Raw genomic sequence first — 15,663 nt, 5'->3', positions numbered from 1 at the left:
GGATGGATTTCCGTTCATGTGTTAAATTTTCCGTCATTCGGTCACCAAAGTGACACCCTTGTAGCGGCTATCCAATCACAACAGTAGCTTAAGGATGTGTATCCAAGAGGAGAAAAGTGCGCCCGGATGCTGTTGCTATGGTAACGCTGCAAGCTGTGTAGCAGCGTTGTACTGAAGAGATCTTCTATTCTGTGCGCAGCATTCATGCATCAGAAATAATCGGTTTCTCAAACAAACATCTGCACAACGTGAAAGTGTAGAGTTCTAGAGAAATACTTTCTTGGACTAGACGGTTAGACTTATTATGGATGTGGATGCATGTGGAAGAGTCATTGTCTATATCCAAGTTACCAGATGCAATCAGCATAGATACAGTATTCAGTAAAATGACAATTTAGCATAGCCTATTCATTTTTAAATTAATGTTATCTGTCATACAAAACAGATATATGACAGGAACTAACATGTTCATTGCATTTGTTAGATTTTTGGGGGGTCTTTTAAATTCCGTCCATAGCTTATACTGTATTAAGGCACAAAATAAATGGGCTTTTTATTTCCTATGTGAATCGCCAAAACAGATGTATCACAAGCTTGTCATTTATTTAAACTTTTATTTGTTTTTAACATTAGATTTTACACAATTTTGGATTTACCAAAACAAAACTACTGTATATAACATAAAATAGCACAAAAGTATGCACAAATAAAACATTTAAAATTGCCACATGAACAGATTCAAAATGAATAAGGGTTTTCACCTTTCCCCTCTATATGAATATGAAGAGTACGGCATTACTGATGGAACCATATGTGGCACTGGCACAGCAGTTTAAACACAACTCTGCAGTAACTGTAGCAGACCCATTTAGAATGGCAGCTGCCAGTTTTCTTAACATAAAGATTTCTCAGTAAAGTGTTTGACTGCACTCCTTACAATCTACCATTTTGGCCTCAAAATAAAAATGTATGTAGTGAGAATTGTAACAACATATTTCACTAATTGCAATAGAATAATTACAATCCTTAAATTCAATAAGTCCTAACACATAACAAATTAAGAACAATACATCAAAGGTAAGGCAAAGTTCACTAAAAAGCTTGTCTGCTCAGTTTACTAATTTCAGATAGTGCTTAGGAATCATGTTACCATTGGGTCAGTAAAAGTGAACACATTCTGACTGTCCAACTCTTTTGATTGGGTGGTCTAAAATCTCAACTGACTTTCAGGTGCAGGTGTATAAAGCGATAGTACATTTAAAAAAAAAAAGTTTAAACTCTAACACTGAAAGAAACATCCATTTCATAGAGCCTTTTTTTTCTTGCGAAAGATGCCTTTGGTGAGCAATTGAAATAATTTGGAAGTATCAATGCCATATTAGCCATTCCCTTGCTTATGTTGAACATAGATCTCATATTATATTCTGGAGAAAGTGCAATTTTAAACAGCTGATTATCCATCAAAAGACAACCTTTTTAGTTTTTCCTTGCCCTTAAGAGACCAGGGATTCTTATCTGGGATTCTTTTTAGTTGGTGGAATAGAAAGATTTGGGAATTTATTATTGAGGGATCTATACATGCCATGGGCAGGCTATCAACAGAAATACAGTGTACTACTATGATACAAAGGCAATATGAAACCGAAAATATTTGTTTATAACTATGCCATAAAACAGGAGATGTTCATATTCTGGCAATACAATCTAGTGTGTTACAGTGCTCTAGAAAAACGTAACAATTACATAATTTACAAAAATACAGAGCTTCCGTCATTGCAACTTTAGGAGAAAAATTAATATACTTATGAAATTATACCGTACTACAATGAAAAGTAAATGTATTCTTTTGGTAGACTGTGACCTATACAATAAACCTTTTTTTTTATACACAATAATAGCAATTCTACAGCCTTGCTCATACTGCAGTGTGTTGTCCTGTATAGGTGACAAGGCAGTGACAAGGATGAGATGTGGAAGCATTCTATTGGTAGTTCCAACATTCCATCCCTAGTCACAGACGGCTTTTCATAGGCTAACCTGACAGGACAGGTCCTTTGAGGAACCACCAGCAGAGCAAAGCTCAGCTTAATAAATTACATTCATTTTAAAATAGAATACAACATTGCTCTAAAACTAATGTTAAACAAATAAAACTAAGTATATTCCATATATTTCCATCAAAGTTGACATAAAAATGAACTTTTCTAAAAAAGAAAGTGATGAAAAAGGACAGATGGTGATAAAATGCGCAAATGATTCTGTGGATTGTCTGAGTGGATCAAACATCATGACAATATATCATGATACTGATTATATATATATATATTTTTTTTTTACCATACTGACTTCAATCACACACAAAATGAAAAAGGGAGAATGAAAAACTGCAGGCAAGGTTTTAAGTGTGTACCTGTAAGAAGTTTTAACTGCTATTTCCAAGAGCAAATAAAATTACAAGTTTAAGCAAAAGGTAAAACAATATAAAGTAGATAATACCAAATAGTTCCTTGTTTTTTAACTCTGTCGTTTTCTTTTAAACCCTCTGCAAATAACAGGTGTAGACTTTTCACAGGTGCATTGGTTGGTAAACCTGGCTATGTTTGTAAGTGCTAGTTTCACAGATCAGTTTCTAAATACAATTCAGCTTTGATAATAATATGTAGGGTTATATGATTTTCATTGCACAATGTGATTACTTATGTGACCACGTCCTACCACTAAAACATTTAATGTGATACATTCTACTCTAAAGATGTTAGACTATGATAACAATGGATTAAGTGTGAGGACATGATAAAAACAGTTGTATAAAGAGAAGAATGAGTTAACAACATAGAACCACAATACATAACTGTTTTCCCAAACTAAGCTCCAATAACGTTTTAGTTGAAAACTACTATAAACCATGTTATATATTGAACCATCACTGTACATCCTACAGAAGCAGTCCAGTTCAGATGAGTCAGATACTGAAACTTAAAAGTCAATTCAAACTGAAAGCACTAAAACTAACCAGTGTACAGAGCGTACTAATGCACTGAATTCGCATCACACAAATGGCTGTTCATTTTCTTCCAGAAGACATTGTGCGATTGTGGGGTATGTTGAAACTGGGAGTTTTCTATTCAAAATCGATTCCTTTTCACAGAGCCTTTTTTTTTTTCTTCAAGATACTCGTTATATACACATCACTTTAGGCACTTCTGCAGTTTAAATAAGACAGGATTTACAAGTGACCTCACGCCACTGCAAGATTTACTTGCATGTGTAACTCAGGCTTTTTAAGGATCACAAAATGTTCCTTTCCTTTGAAGTGTTACTCCCGCGCCTCCTTTAATGTCTGTGGTCCCTACACTATGATCATGACTATAACCACCCCACCCTTCACATGCTTGAGATAGCTCACCAGACACTTAACTCAGCCTTTCAACTCCTTTAAGGTGTCTTATTTCCAGCCCACCAATTATCTGCTGTCATTGGCTCATGGTGTTTCTTTGATGGATGGCAAAACACCCAAGGCCCAACTAAAAAGACAACAGACAACAGTGCAGCACAAACAGAACCTTGGAGCTAGTGGTACTGTAATTTGTTATAAATTCTGGAATTGAGTGGCTGATTACATCACTGCAATTTGGCTGCAGTAAGGCAGAGACATGTATGGTCAGCTATAATCAGGGGGTTCTGTTCTAAAACACTTAATGTTTAGAGAGGCCAAGGCATACCAGGAGGGGGAGCAGTGGTCATGTACTAAAACAGAATAATCACCAGGTACACCAATAGGCTATTGTCTATCACATTCTTCCTTTGCAAGAGCGTAGAAGGGCACTCTTCCAAGCCTGACCCAAAAGACAAGTGCAATTCGTATAAGGGGTACACACAAGTGTTTTTCAATGGTCTGTGTTTCAAATAAAAGCAATCAAGCACTTCGATGCACAATCATTTCTGTAAAAAATTAAGTTTGAATTGGTTGAGTGTTGTGCAGTCCTAACAAAACATTAATAAGGAAATAATAGTAATCGTTGAATACCTTTACAATTAAATCTTCCCCACTCCTGTGTGTGTACATATAATACATTTGTGTCATTCACATATCAGTAATGGTATTAGTCCTAGCAATACAGGTATATCATTTGTATATTTTATAGCTCAATGTTATACATTTCCTCAGTAATAATCTTCTCAGCATGCAGGTTGCTGTAGTTCATGTGTGGAGCAAATGTAGTATTTACAGAGGGACTGTTCAGGGCCTATAAGGGCAGCGTCATGACACTCTGTTCCTTTCCTGTTGGTTACTTGAGGATTATCTGTTTCAGGAGCAGAGATTGAAAGAGACATCATGTTACTCAATACTGACATTAACAAATATGACCGATTAATGTTTAGGACCATCTACCAATGCCATTGCATTCTTGGATGGCAAAACGATTACTAACACATTGCAGTACAACACTTATCATAGCACATTATGAAAGACACAAAGAAAACAACAAGTAAAATGTTAATTGGAATCCAGCAAGTGAAACAAAACAATACGTTGAGCCAAGAAATCTTTTAGACACAATTTCTAACAGAAACAGTAGTCCACATTCCAAAATGATTGTAACAACAATTATATATATTTTTTTACAATAATATCAACAAAATCTCAAAACACAATGTTGAAAAAACAACTAAAATAAACTGAAATCATAGTGAATAAAACCCAAAAGCCTTTCTGAAGACACATTCCATTTCAATGACGTGGGAGAAAGAAATGCCAAAAAACCCCTGAATAAGCTGCAAGAGGCCAATGATTCTCCCAAAACAGAGGCCCTTCCTATCCTGATGTAAAAAATAAAACCTCGCCTGACCTGCTCATTATGTGGGAGTGTCTAAAATGAGTCACAGGCAAATCCGACAGTCATGTCCCAAACACACAAACGCATACCCACGCATACACATGGTTTAAATAAGGACCCTCAAATTAATTGTCCTTAAAAAGATCCTAAACTTAACCTCAATATAACCCTAACTTCCATAACCTAATATTCATGCCTAATTTTAACCCAGCCCTAATGCCTAACCCTAACCAGTAACACCAACCCTAATTCTAGGATTGGTAACATTTTCCCTTAAACTAATACTTAAGTGAAAAATTGGGATGGGGAAAAAGTTATGTTTTCAGGACTTTTCAGGACTAACCTTGTTTTCTTCCTAACCCTAACCCTACTACGTTGTCATGGATGTCAGGACATTTTGGGGAATTAGTAGGGAAACAAGTAGATACACATTCAGCAATTCTATAATCCTGCCCTAATTGGATTATTTTTTAAATGCATTTATTCGCATATTTAAGGGATGGCAAAATATATCTCTTTCAGAAAGAAAATCTTCTCTTGAATTAAGGCACTCACACAAAGTAATGTTGAAGCTTGAGGCATTGTAAATTAGTACAATCCCAATTTCCAATTTCCGAAAGGTTGACCCCAGCAAGCAAGAAACTGTCTCCAAGGATACAAAAAGCATTAAAAGCTTTCTGTCATAAATTCCACATCAGAAAATAACAGATGTGCCATGTCAAAACAACTTTTAGATCAAGTCTAGGCTATGTATAAATTTTTCTCAAGCTGCTACTACAAGAATTGGGATTTGCTTAAAAAGCTTTTAACCTTAGCACTTGAACAAAAGTATTTATAAGGTATCATGTTCTGTTCTGATTAAAATCACTGTGTATATCCAGTTGTATTAACCAGCTTGAAGAATTCTGTATGGTTTTTGCTCTAATCTAAAGAAACACCTGGAAATACATTTATCTTTGAATTTTCTGTACGTTTTTCCTTCATAATGATTTGTCAAAGCTGTGGATGTTTAAAAACCACAACAGAGACAGAAAGTGCTAGCTACATAACAACAGCCAATGAGTCATTCGGTCTGAGCACACTGGTGTTCAACAGCTTAAATAGCCACAGTAATAAACCCTGCCTATTCATAAAATGTTTCTTCTTAGAATGTGATTTTAAATCTAATCCTAACCTTAAATTACAACCAAAAAGCTATTTCAAATGTTATGTTTTTTTAACTTTCTGGCTGTGGAATCTGATCAAAACTTTGTTGCTTCAATTATCTAGTGGAAACCACAAAGAGTATTGTGTGTTACACCAAAAATATTTAGTGCTGAAACATGTGCGCTTAAAAAGGGTACATGTGGTTAATGGCACCAAAACTGTACAGCATTAAAAATGTAATGCTTTCACATTTTATAAATGCAATACATTTGACAGCATAAAAAAAAGAACGCTCATTCTGTGATAATAACAGCCAATGCTGAGCTTCAGTGATCTTCATTTTATCAGTTGACCTCTTTGGTCTAAGAGGTTCATCTTTCGTTACTGTTTAAAAAAAACGAACGTTGCTTTACAGAACAATCACGCCTGAAGTTAATAAGGGGCAATCTGCACTAAATAAAGCAAAAACATGCGAAAAACAAGTAAGGAAATTTTGCAACACAACTACTATTTGCGGATGAGAGATCTCTAAATAAGTGCTTTCTGTCATTAGCTTATCCACAGTGTAATACATATACAATAATGATAGTCAAGCTTGCTCATAAACAAGACATGGAATGAGAGCAATATGCCATGATGAGAACTGTCTCCTATTCTGCCATGACAAGCACTTATTTAGAGCTCAGGGATTCATGAAAGAAAGCTTTAAAAGGAGCAAACCTGATTGGCTGGCGCTGTTGCTGCGTAGGGGACACTTGTGGCAGGAGTAGTTGCTGCAGAGACAGTAGCAGGCGTAGCACTGTACATCATGGGTACTTTTTCAGGAAGGGAACCATGGAAGCAATGAACAGGTAGGTGGAGCATTATGGTAACAATAGCTATTTTTTTTTTTTTTGCATGGTGAATACAGTACAACATTAGCAGCAAGCCATCATTAGGTTAGACCAGCAGATGGCATGCAATCACAGTGCAAAGCAAGAAAGCATGGAGGAAAGCTGTTTAAAGTCACAGTTTAGAAATTGTGTCTGATATTTGCCTGATTTCCAGAGAAGATACTAGACGCGTGTCATTTAATACTAGACTTGTTGAATCACAACAGTCGAAACAGTATGTTATGCATAGCATCAGATAACTAGAAAAGTATTTTCACTGCCATGTTAGAAATGTATATTTTTATACAAATAGAGGTTAAATAATATGACAATATTAACTTTTAGGAAACACCAAGAAAAGTTATATAAAATCTCTGGGAAACTGATCAAATGTCCTAATCCACAGAGCAGCAAAAACTAGATACATCAACTAGCAGCGCTTAGAAATTGTTTTAATAGATATATATAAAATAATAAATATAAATATATACAAAATATAAAATAATAAATGAAGTAACTTAATTGTGAGAAAAAGTAGCCCAATGAGGGAAAGTGTATAAAATAACACCAGCAGCTTCATCCTTGACATGTTTAACATACACACACATATACATACACACACACACACACACACACACACACACACACACACACACACACACACACACACACATATATGTATATATGCAAGTATATATATACATTCTTTATTTATTTTTTAAAACATGTTATAAAATACACTTTCTCACAGGTGATTTAAAATGTCATTAAATCTAAGACCCTGAAACGGTTTATCCAGGGGCACATTGGAATAACAAGAATGTCTTAGAAATCTACAGCAAGAGCATTCCACCTATATTCCTCATTTATTAAAGGTGATATCAGGAAAAAATAAGCAAGGCACCTACCAATGCTGGAAGCAGGAGACATGCAAAACACTGACCCTGTGTGATTATGCAGTGGAAAGTTAATACAAGTTAATAAGGGAGAAAAACAGGTTAGCTAGACTTTTTTTTGCATGCTTTTACACATCCAGAACCAAACACAAGTAAGACATTACTCCCTCAATGGACAAACCAAGGATTTTCTAACTTGGTGAGCATACACAAACACAAGGCCATGAGAAACGATGCGTCTGAAGGCGTATAGTCTGTGGGTGTAAGTGTAGGGTGCGGATAAGATCATTGTTTTCAAAGGGGGAGGCACATGCACAATAAAATAGCTCCTATTGCCTGACATGGGAATCAGTGCTAAGGCAGCCCGGCGGTATAGTAGTTAACTCAGCAATGAGATAAAGCATCGGAGAAGAGTTCATAGTGGTTGTTACAGTTGATTACTGGCTGTCAAGAGGCCAGTTTAGGAGAAGGAGCTACGCTCATGATATAATTACAATAATACATTGTTCTACTTAGTAATGTACTGTATCATAGCAATGTAGGCCAGTGGCCGGAACATGATGTATTTGATTAAAGCAGATCACTTTCAACTAACCTGGATGATGTAATCTGGAAGCACTGATATATCTGCCTGCCAGGACATTGAACTATTAAGTATGTGACAGTGGCATTGAATGTGCATCATTTGCAAATGAACAGCTCAAATTATAATGTGTTGCATTACATCATCATAGCTAGATACATAGGACCACAAGGAATACAGAATAACAAGCAATGACACCTGACCGACAATAAGCTAACAGAAGACACATGATGAGTGCCCAACCAGACATTAGCAGGGAGGGAATGGGGAGCCAATTATAAAGAACAGGAGGTGAGTCATAGAGGGACATCTGGACTGAGGAGCCATAGATCATACCTGTGGGGTAGAAAGCAGCGGTCTGCTGGAGCTGTGCGTTGGCCAGAGCCTGCTGGTAGTGCAACATACTGGGGTTGAAGAGGGAGCTGGCCCCATTGCTCTTCTCCAGTGCTTGTCTCTTTGGTAGAGGCTGCAGGCAGCCATGGGGGAATGCCTGCCGAGAACAAAAGAAATGTTAACACAACACAGCCAGAATACTTAGCAGCACCTCTCTTTTAAAAATCCACTAGCTATGCAGTTCAGTTGTAAATAAGAATAATATCATGGCCAAATAGTAGAGCTAAATTGTAAAAAATTACTACATGACAAATTAACGCTATTCATGATCAAATTAGTGAATGGCTATAACGTCACATAAGTTAATTAAACATCTATTAAATTACTGAAATATAACTGACGGTGAATGATTCTGTACACACTAGATGAGTTTTTTAAGAGGCTGTCAAAACAAAAATGCCAAATTAAATTCTGTGAGTTGCTACATTACAATTAATAGCTACATGCAAAGCAAAAGGTGAAAGGTCAAAGTACCAGGTCTACAGTTGCCTCGAGGGGTCGCTTCATTGCTTTGGCAGTCGACTGAGTCTTTTAATAGCAGGCAGCGAGCACATGATGGCAGTGGGCCAATGGGATTCAAGCGTATTAACATACAGGTAACAGCAAGCAGAGGTGCGTCATGGGGACAGCATTGCATTGTGGATAGGTGAGAAGGAGAAAACAAAACAAAATAATCTGAATGCAGTTTACCACCACATACAAAAAAATAGGCATGCACAATAAACAAAATTAACTGATTCAAGGAACATATAACTGACTCCTGAATTAGTATGTAAGCATCTACCATATTCGTTAATAGCTTCATCAAATAGGATTTAAAATTACAACAATACTGTTATTTGCTATGTAAAAAACACAACAGTAGTTGGTCAAAAGTTGTTAATCCATAAGCTACATTATCAATTTGAATATGCATTGTGGACTACTAAATCAATGTTGTATATATGCATTGACATACAATTGCTTAAAAGGACTGGAATTTTACACAGTAAACAGAAATTTGTAATAGAGAGAAAAAGTTACAGGCTAACTGGTATAAGCTAGGCTGCTGTGAGGTCATCCATCTCTGCTGTGTGTTTTAACGACATACTAAATAGAGAGCAGAGAGAGAGTGATATACCCACTGCATTGAGAGTAACCTGAGCACAGAATGTGGAGCTCTGTTTATTGGGATATTAGCGTTCCAATTTGCCCTTTGGGTTTAGCTTTCTGGATGAATCTCTTAGGTGACCACATTGGTCTTTCATAGTTCTAATTTCTTTCAGTCATAAATGCACCTTCACCACACTACATTATGTCTCCGTATTACACATGTATCAGGGTCCTAAAGTATTTACCAACTGCAGAATTCTAGAATTATTACAGTACTCAGACCATGCAAAAAATGATAACGTAATGACGACAAAACTGATGAGGAAAATACATGGACGGAAAACGGCAATGCTAAGGTGGAGAATACGGCACATTCTATGAAAGGCCATGCATGTTTTTCTACAGAACAAAAATAAAAGTATGAATGCGCCAATACGTGAACTGAGTATATTTTCAACTAAATGTTAATTTTGTATCAGCGGTTAGAAGGTTATTGCTGAATCTGATTGGATGATGTCCTAATCCAGAGTAATAACCTAGCAGACAAGGCTTAATTATTAGGGAATTGTTGGAAGTTGAAGGTAAAGGCAAAAACCAACAGCAGACAGTAGATGGCAACGAAACAAGACAGCAGCTATAACAGGGTTAACATAGCAGCATCTGCCGATTTAAAAGAGGTTTTCAAAAAGCATGGAAAGCACAGGGAGAAGGCCAAAGCAAATCTTTTCTTAAACGGCTAGTTGAAAAGTTAGCGTCACATAAGAAGATAATAAGCAAATTAATGATTATGATATGTGACGTTTTCAAGGCCACTTCGGAACCACTACATACTGGGCAACTGACATTTTGAGTCTTAAAAGCGTACGACAGGCCTTCACTGCTAAAGCTACTTCCTATACAAAAATAAAGCAGTGCTCCACATTCTATGACATTGGCTGATCAAGCAACAGAGGGTACTGAAACAGGATTAGGTCTACGGCTGTGAATGCAGAATGCATTGCATGTGAAATAATTAGGACAAGTTGCCCTTAATGAACACGGGACACTACTGTTGTAGAGCAGCTACTGTACTAGCTAATACGGCGTGTGTCCTAAGCTGCCGTCTGTGTGTCTGGAAGGGGGGAAGGATCTTACCATGGCTGCGGCAGCTGCCTGGGCGACCACGGCCGTGTGGTTGACCTGGTGTTGAGAGGCTTTGATTTTGGCCTGTAAGTGCGCAGGGGGGTGGAAGTACTTGCACTTCTCCCTAGAGCAGCGCGACTTGATGTAGTCCATGCAGACGGTGACCGTGTTGTCGCTGGTGTCGATCATTGGGCTATCGCTGGGGTGGGCGAAGCGGCAGTCCGTCTCGCCTCGCGCACAGTTTCCCCGCTGGAACTCGCGGCACACCTGGAATAAGGAAGTCGCACAGGAGGACATGGACACCGTTTCAGCATCCTGCGAATGTGGTTCCCCGTTCGATTCACCCAAGGGAAGAGGGCATATTTGTCTGTTCGCGTACAAGGTCCAGCCGCGATTTTGGTTTAGCATTAACTCAACCCCTCCATATTGGTAAGGGTTAGGGAGCTGCAACAGTGAGTGATGCAGAGGGAGCAATTAGGACTACCTGTCTTGCTCTTGGACAGAATGACAGGTCTTCAGTAATGAATGTATACTGTATACACAGCATAGTTCATATGTATTCGGACAGCGACATTATTTTGGCTCTGCACTCCACCTCATTGGAACTGATTTTAAAAATGACTAAGAGGTTAAAATACAGACTGTCAGCTATAAAATTATGTTACTTGCACCCATAAACCATGAAACGTAGGAATTACAGCCGTTTTTATAATCGACCCCATTTTAGGGGACTAAAAGTAATTGGCCAAATTAACATAGTGTTAATAAAACTCATCATATTTAGTGCTTTGTTGCAAACCCTTTGCATCCGATGAAGGCATGAAGTTTCCATCTTGTAGACCATCAGACGCTGGGTATCTTCCCTGGTGATGCTCTGCCAGGTCTGTACTGCAGACATCTTAAGTGCCTGTTTGTTTCGGGGCATTTTTTCCATGCTGTCTTGGCTTCAGCAAGTGAATTCAGGTCAGCTGACTGACTTGGCCAGTCAAGAACATTCCACTTTTTAGCCTTGAAAAAACTTGCTTAAGCAGTACGTTGGTCCTGCTGCAAGGTGAGGGGCCCTCCAATGAGTTGTGAGGCATTTGGTTGGATCTGAGCAGACAAGGTGAGGGGCCCCCCAATGAGTTGGGAGGCATTTGGTTGGATCTGAGCAGACAATATTTTTCTGTACACGTCACAATTCTTCCCACTGCTACCCATCAGCAGCCATATCATCAATAAAGAAAAGCCATTTAAAAAAAAAAAATCTTAATTTTTTGTCTTCAGTATGGTCAGCATTCTTTGGTCATCCAGTGTAGATGTCTTCCTTGGTCTAGCAGGCCATTTGCCATAGCTAACCTAACCATTGCTTCGTTTCTTATTCCTTCAGCACCAAACAGATGATTTCGGCCTAATGCCTAACGTTTCGGTTATGCCTCTGACCGACTTATTCTGACTTACCTGCATCATGATAGCCAGTTTGACTTTGACACTTCTTATGCCCTCGTGTTGTCAGACACCATCAAACAACTAATGCCTTGAATCAAGGCTAAACATTACTAGCTCTGTAGTAGATGCACTTCAGATGCACACAAACATAGCTGCCTAATGAGACACAGCTGTGAAGCCAATTGCTCAAATACATTTGGTACCCTTAAATGAGGGGATTATGTACAAAACATGCTGTTATTTCTTAATGGTTTATCTGAAACGGATGTAAATACCCTCAAATTAAAGCAGTACAGTCGGTACTTCACTTTGTGTGACACTGATTTTAATACCTCCAGTTTATCGGTGCGCAGCAGCTTCTGTGAGGGTGAGGAGGAGTTGGAGCTCTGGACTGTCACTGGGGGACTTCCAGGGACCATGACTGGGGTGCTGGGGAGCATCTCTGTGGGCATCAGGGTCATCCCGTGGCTCATGGATGTCATCGGTGTAAGGTAAGGAGAGTAGCTGAGACCAGGGCTCGTACCAAGCCCCTGGGTTACACTGAACGTGGGCTGTGGAAGAGAAGGGACAACAGTCGGTAAAAACGCTACTATCTGTGTAAAATAACGGATCCAAGGTCTGGGACGGTGCATAATAAACTGTACTTACTACTGAATATGAGCAACTTACTACAGGCTGCATGCTGGTGCCTGGGATCATGAACTGCATCTGCTGGGCGAGCATGGCTGCCGCCGTCTTCTGCTGGATGAGGTTGTTGCGTCCGTTAATCTCTAGCTGGGTTTTTAGATGTGAAGGTGGATGAAGGTACTTACAATTTTCTCTAGAACATCGACCCTGGAAAAGAGAAAGAACAGAAAAGAAAGAAAATATGAGACGAGACAACCCGTTTTCGCCTGATATTTTAGGGGTCGATGTCTAGAGCTTCTTAAATATGGCTTTCTTTCAGTGAAGCGTCATTTCTGGCCTGGACCACTAGAATTTATTGACAAATCAAGGAAAGCGAGAAGGACTTCTGTAAAAAAACAACAACAAAAAAAACAACAAAATTCCAGGAAAATTGCCTTTAACAATTTTCATACCCTGATCATGCAGTACCCCAATCTCATAGTGACAGAGAATCACATCCTAACAATGGAGATGCTTTTCTGTGGGGAGTCAGAGAGTGAGTTTGTTTCTAGGATGCTATTGTTGTTGCACTACAAGATGTATGATTGACAGAGAAGAGCACACTGCGCCCCGAGACAAATGCACACAGGGGATGGACGCCAGCAGAGCAATGGAACAGAAAACTGCTTGAAATGGTTTATTGTCAAAAACATGTGGTTTTCTATATTAGGAGGTAATCCACAGGCACACAATATGAGTCATATATTATGTTAATATTATTGAACAAAGTTGATAGATGGACATACATGTTTAAACCAGCAGAAAATCAGAAGGTGACAGGTCTCCAAATCTAGAGGCGTGGGGTTAAATGTGGATCCGGGTCACGCAAGAAACTTGCTTCCATCTACATCATATTATGACCCAATTCCTGTAATTCCTACAAAGCTTGCTGGACAACAGAGCCAAAAGAACTGTCACTGTCAAAATTATTATGGACTGCACTGTATTGAGCATGGGTTAAAGGGGCAATATGTAAGCTTTTCACTGTACGACTAGAATAAATGCAATCAAAAATGACCTGTAGACATCTACAGTTAATGTTTTAAATTATTGTTAATTAATTTAAATAATCGTTTTCTACAAAATGAATACGAGTGCCTGAGATATTCTCCCATTTAAACTTTCTCGCCGGTCCCTCTATCAGTTTGCATTGACTTGTAATCTCCATATACTCGCCTTAGACACAAGAAGTACCATCATTTCCACGTAAATCCCCCTGTACTAGCAAACACTCAATTGGTAAGAGAAGAAGAGGAGACAAGTCGTTTTATTCTTTAGTGGCAAGATTCTGCGCAGTGCCCCTTTAAGAGGCGATAGGCAGTTGTGAGATTTCAAACAGAATAATTTTAATAAACAAATCTAGAAAAAACAAAGTAAAGGCGTTAAGAGAATGAAAACTGACAAATACTTTCTCAGAGCAAATAACAATCTTTAAACCGGAGAAGCACGGAAATACACAGGGAACACATGCAAACAACACTCAACAAAGACTGGGTGGAGACGGAGGGAACTAAATGCACAGATTGATTGGGGAAGAGTCCAGGTGCGGGTAATGGGCATGACAAGTCCGGGATGGCCCGGAAAAAGGGCATCTGGTCAAAAGCAGCTAGTAGGCCTGTGATGCCAAACGCTGGCACAGTATGTCTAACAACAGTGCAACAAGGTAAAACCTTAGTTCATTCAATCCCTTCGTAAAAAGTCCTAACCAGTGTGTAACGGACAAACGGGAAAAAAAATTAGGTCTGGAAATATTTGGACCCTGACACAATTTTCATAATTTTGGCTCATCTTTACTACTAGGGGTTGAACAAAAATATTGTACGAAATGTTTAGAAACCATTTTCATAAACAGTATTTCATGGGCTCAAATGTAATTGGACAAATTAACACCTTAATCAGAAATCAAATTGACACATTCATCATAAATCAAATGTTCATTTTTAATACTTTGTTAAGAATCCTTTGCAGGCAATGACTGCTTGAAGTCTGGATTGCATGGACATCACCAAATGCTGGGTTTCCTCTTATGCGATGCTTGGCCAGGCCTTTACTGCAGTGTTCAGTTGTTGTTTGTTCGTGGGTCTATCTGCCTTAAGTTGTCTTCAGCAAGTGAAATGCATGCTCAATCACGTTGAGATCAGGGGACTGACTATGCCTTTGCAAATTATTCCACTTCTTTGCCTTAAAATAACTCCTGGGTTGCTTTTGCAGTACACTGTCCATCTGTTAAGTGAAGTGCCGTCTAATCAACTTCGCTGAATTTGGCTGAATCTGAGCAGACAATATAACCCTATATACTTCAGAATCATCCAGTTGCTTCTGTCTTCTGTCACATCATCAATAAACACTAGTGACCCAATGCCATTGGAAGCCATGCATGTCCATGCCATCACACTGCCTCCCCCATGTTTTACAGATTATGTAGTATGTTTTTTGATCATGAGCCGTTCCAAGCCTTCTCCTTATATTTTTCTTCCCATCATTCTGGTACAGGTTGATATTTTCATCTGTCCAAAGAGTGCTGTTCCAAAACTAGGCTGGCTTTTTCAGATGTTTTTTTTAGCCTTTCTATTCTTAAGTCTAATCTTGTCTTTCTATTCTTGAGGCTTATGAATGGTGTGCACCTT

General features: G+C 38.4%; 1 protein-coding gene across 23 annotated transcripts in view; it reads right to left on the bottom strand.

Annotated features, from left to right (window-relative positions):
• Nucleotides 1–3,164: 3,164 nt before the first annotated feature.
• LOC105024751 (muscleblind-like protein 2a) overlaps nt 3,165–15,663 on the bottom strand; it is a 38,902-nt gene continuing 26,403 nt past the window's right edge. For 2 of the 23 annotated variants that reach the window (XM_020054959.3, XM_020054960.2), the window contains exons 3-10: nt 13,019–13,204; nt 12,703–12,921; nt 10,955–11,209; nt 9,203–9,256; nt 8,672–8,825; nt 8,348–8,383; nt 7,765–7,800; nt 3,165–4,304 (exon numbers count right to left, since the gene is read on the bottom strand). In XM_020054959.3, the coding sequence (XP_019910518.1) occupies nt 4,180–4,304; nt 7,765–7,800; nt 8,348–8,383; nt 8,672–8,825; nt 9,203–9,256; nt 10,955–11,209; nt 12,703–12,921; nt 13,019–13,204 (1,065 nt within the window). In that variant the 3' untranslated portion in view covers nt 3,165–4,179. Of the gene's footprint in view, nt 4,305–6,704; nt 6,800–7,764; nt 7,801–8,347; nt 8,384–8,671; nt 8,826–9,202; nt 9,257–10,954; nt 11,210–12,702; nt 12,922–13,018; nt 13,205–15,663 lie in introns of those variants that run through there. The other 21 variants (XM_010894869.4, XM_010894871.4, XM_010894875.4 and 18 more) reach the window with 21 other exon arrangements.

The sequence above is a fragment of the Esox lucius genome, chromosome 16 (genome assembly GCF_011004845.1).
Source record: "Esox lucius isolate fEsoLuc1 chromosome 16, fEsoLuc1.pri, whole genome shotgun sequence".
Classification (NCBI taxonomy): domain Eukaryota; kingdom Metazoa; phylum Chordata; class Actinopteri; order Esociformes; family Esocidae; genus Esox; species Esox lucius.
This window is presented reverse-complemented; position numbering and strand designations above follow the sequence as displayed.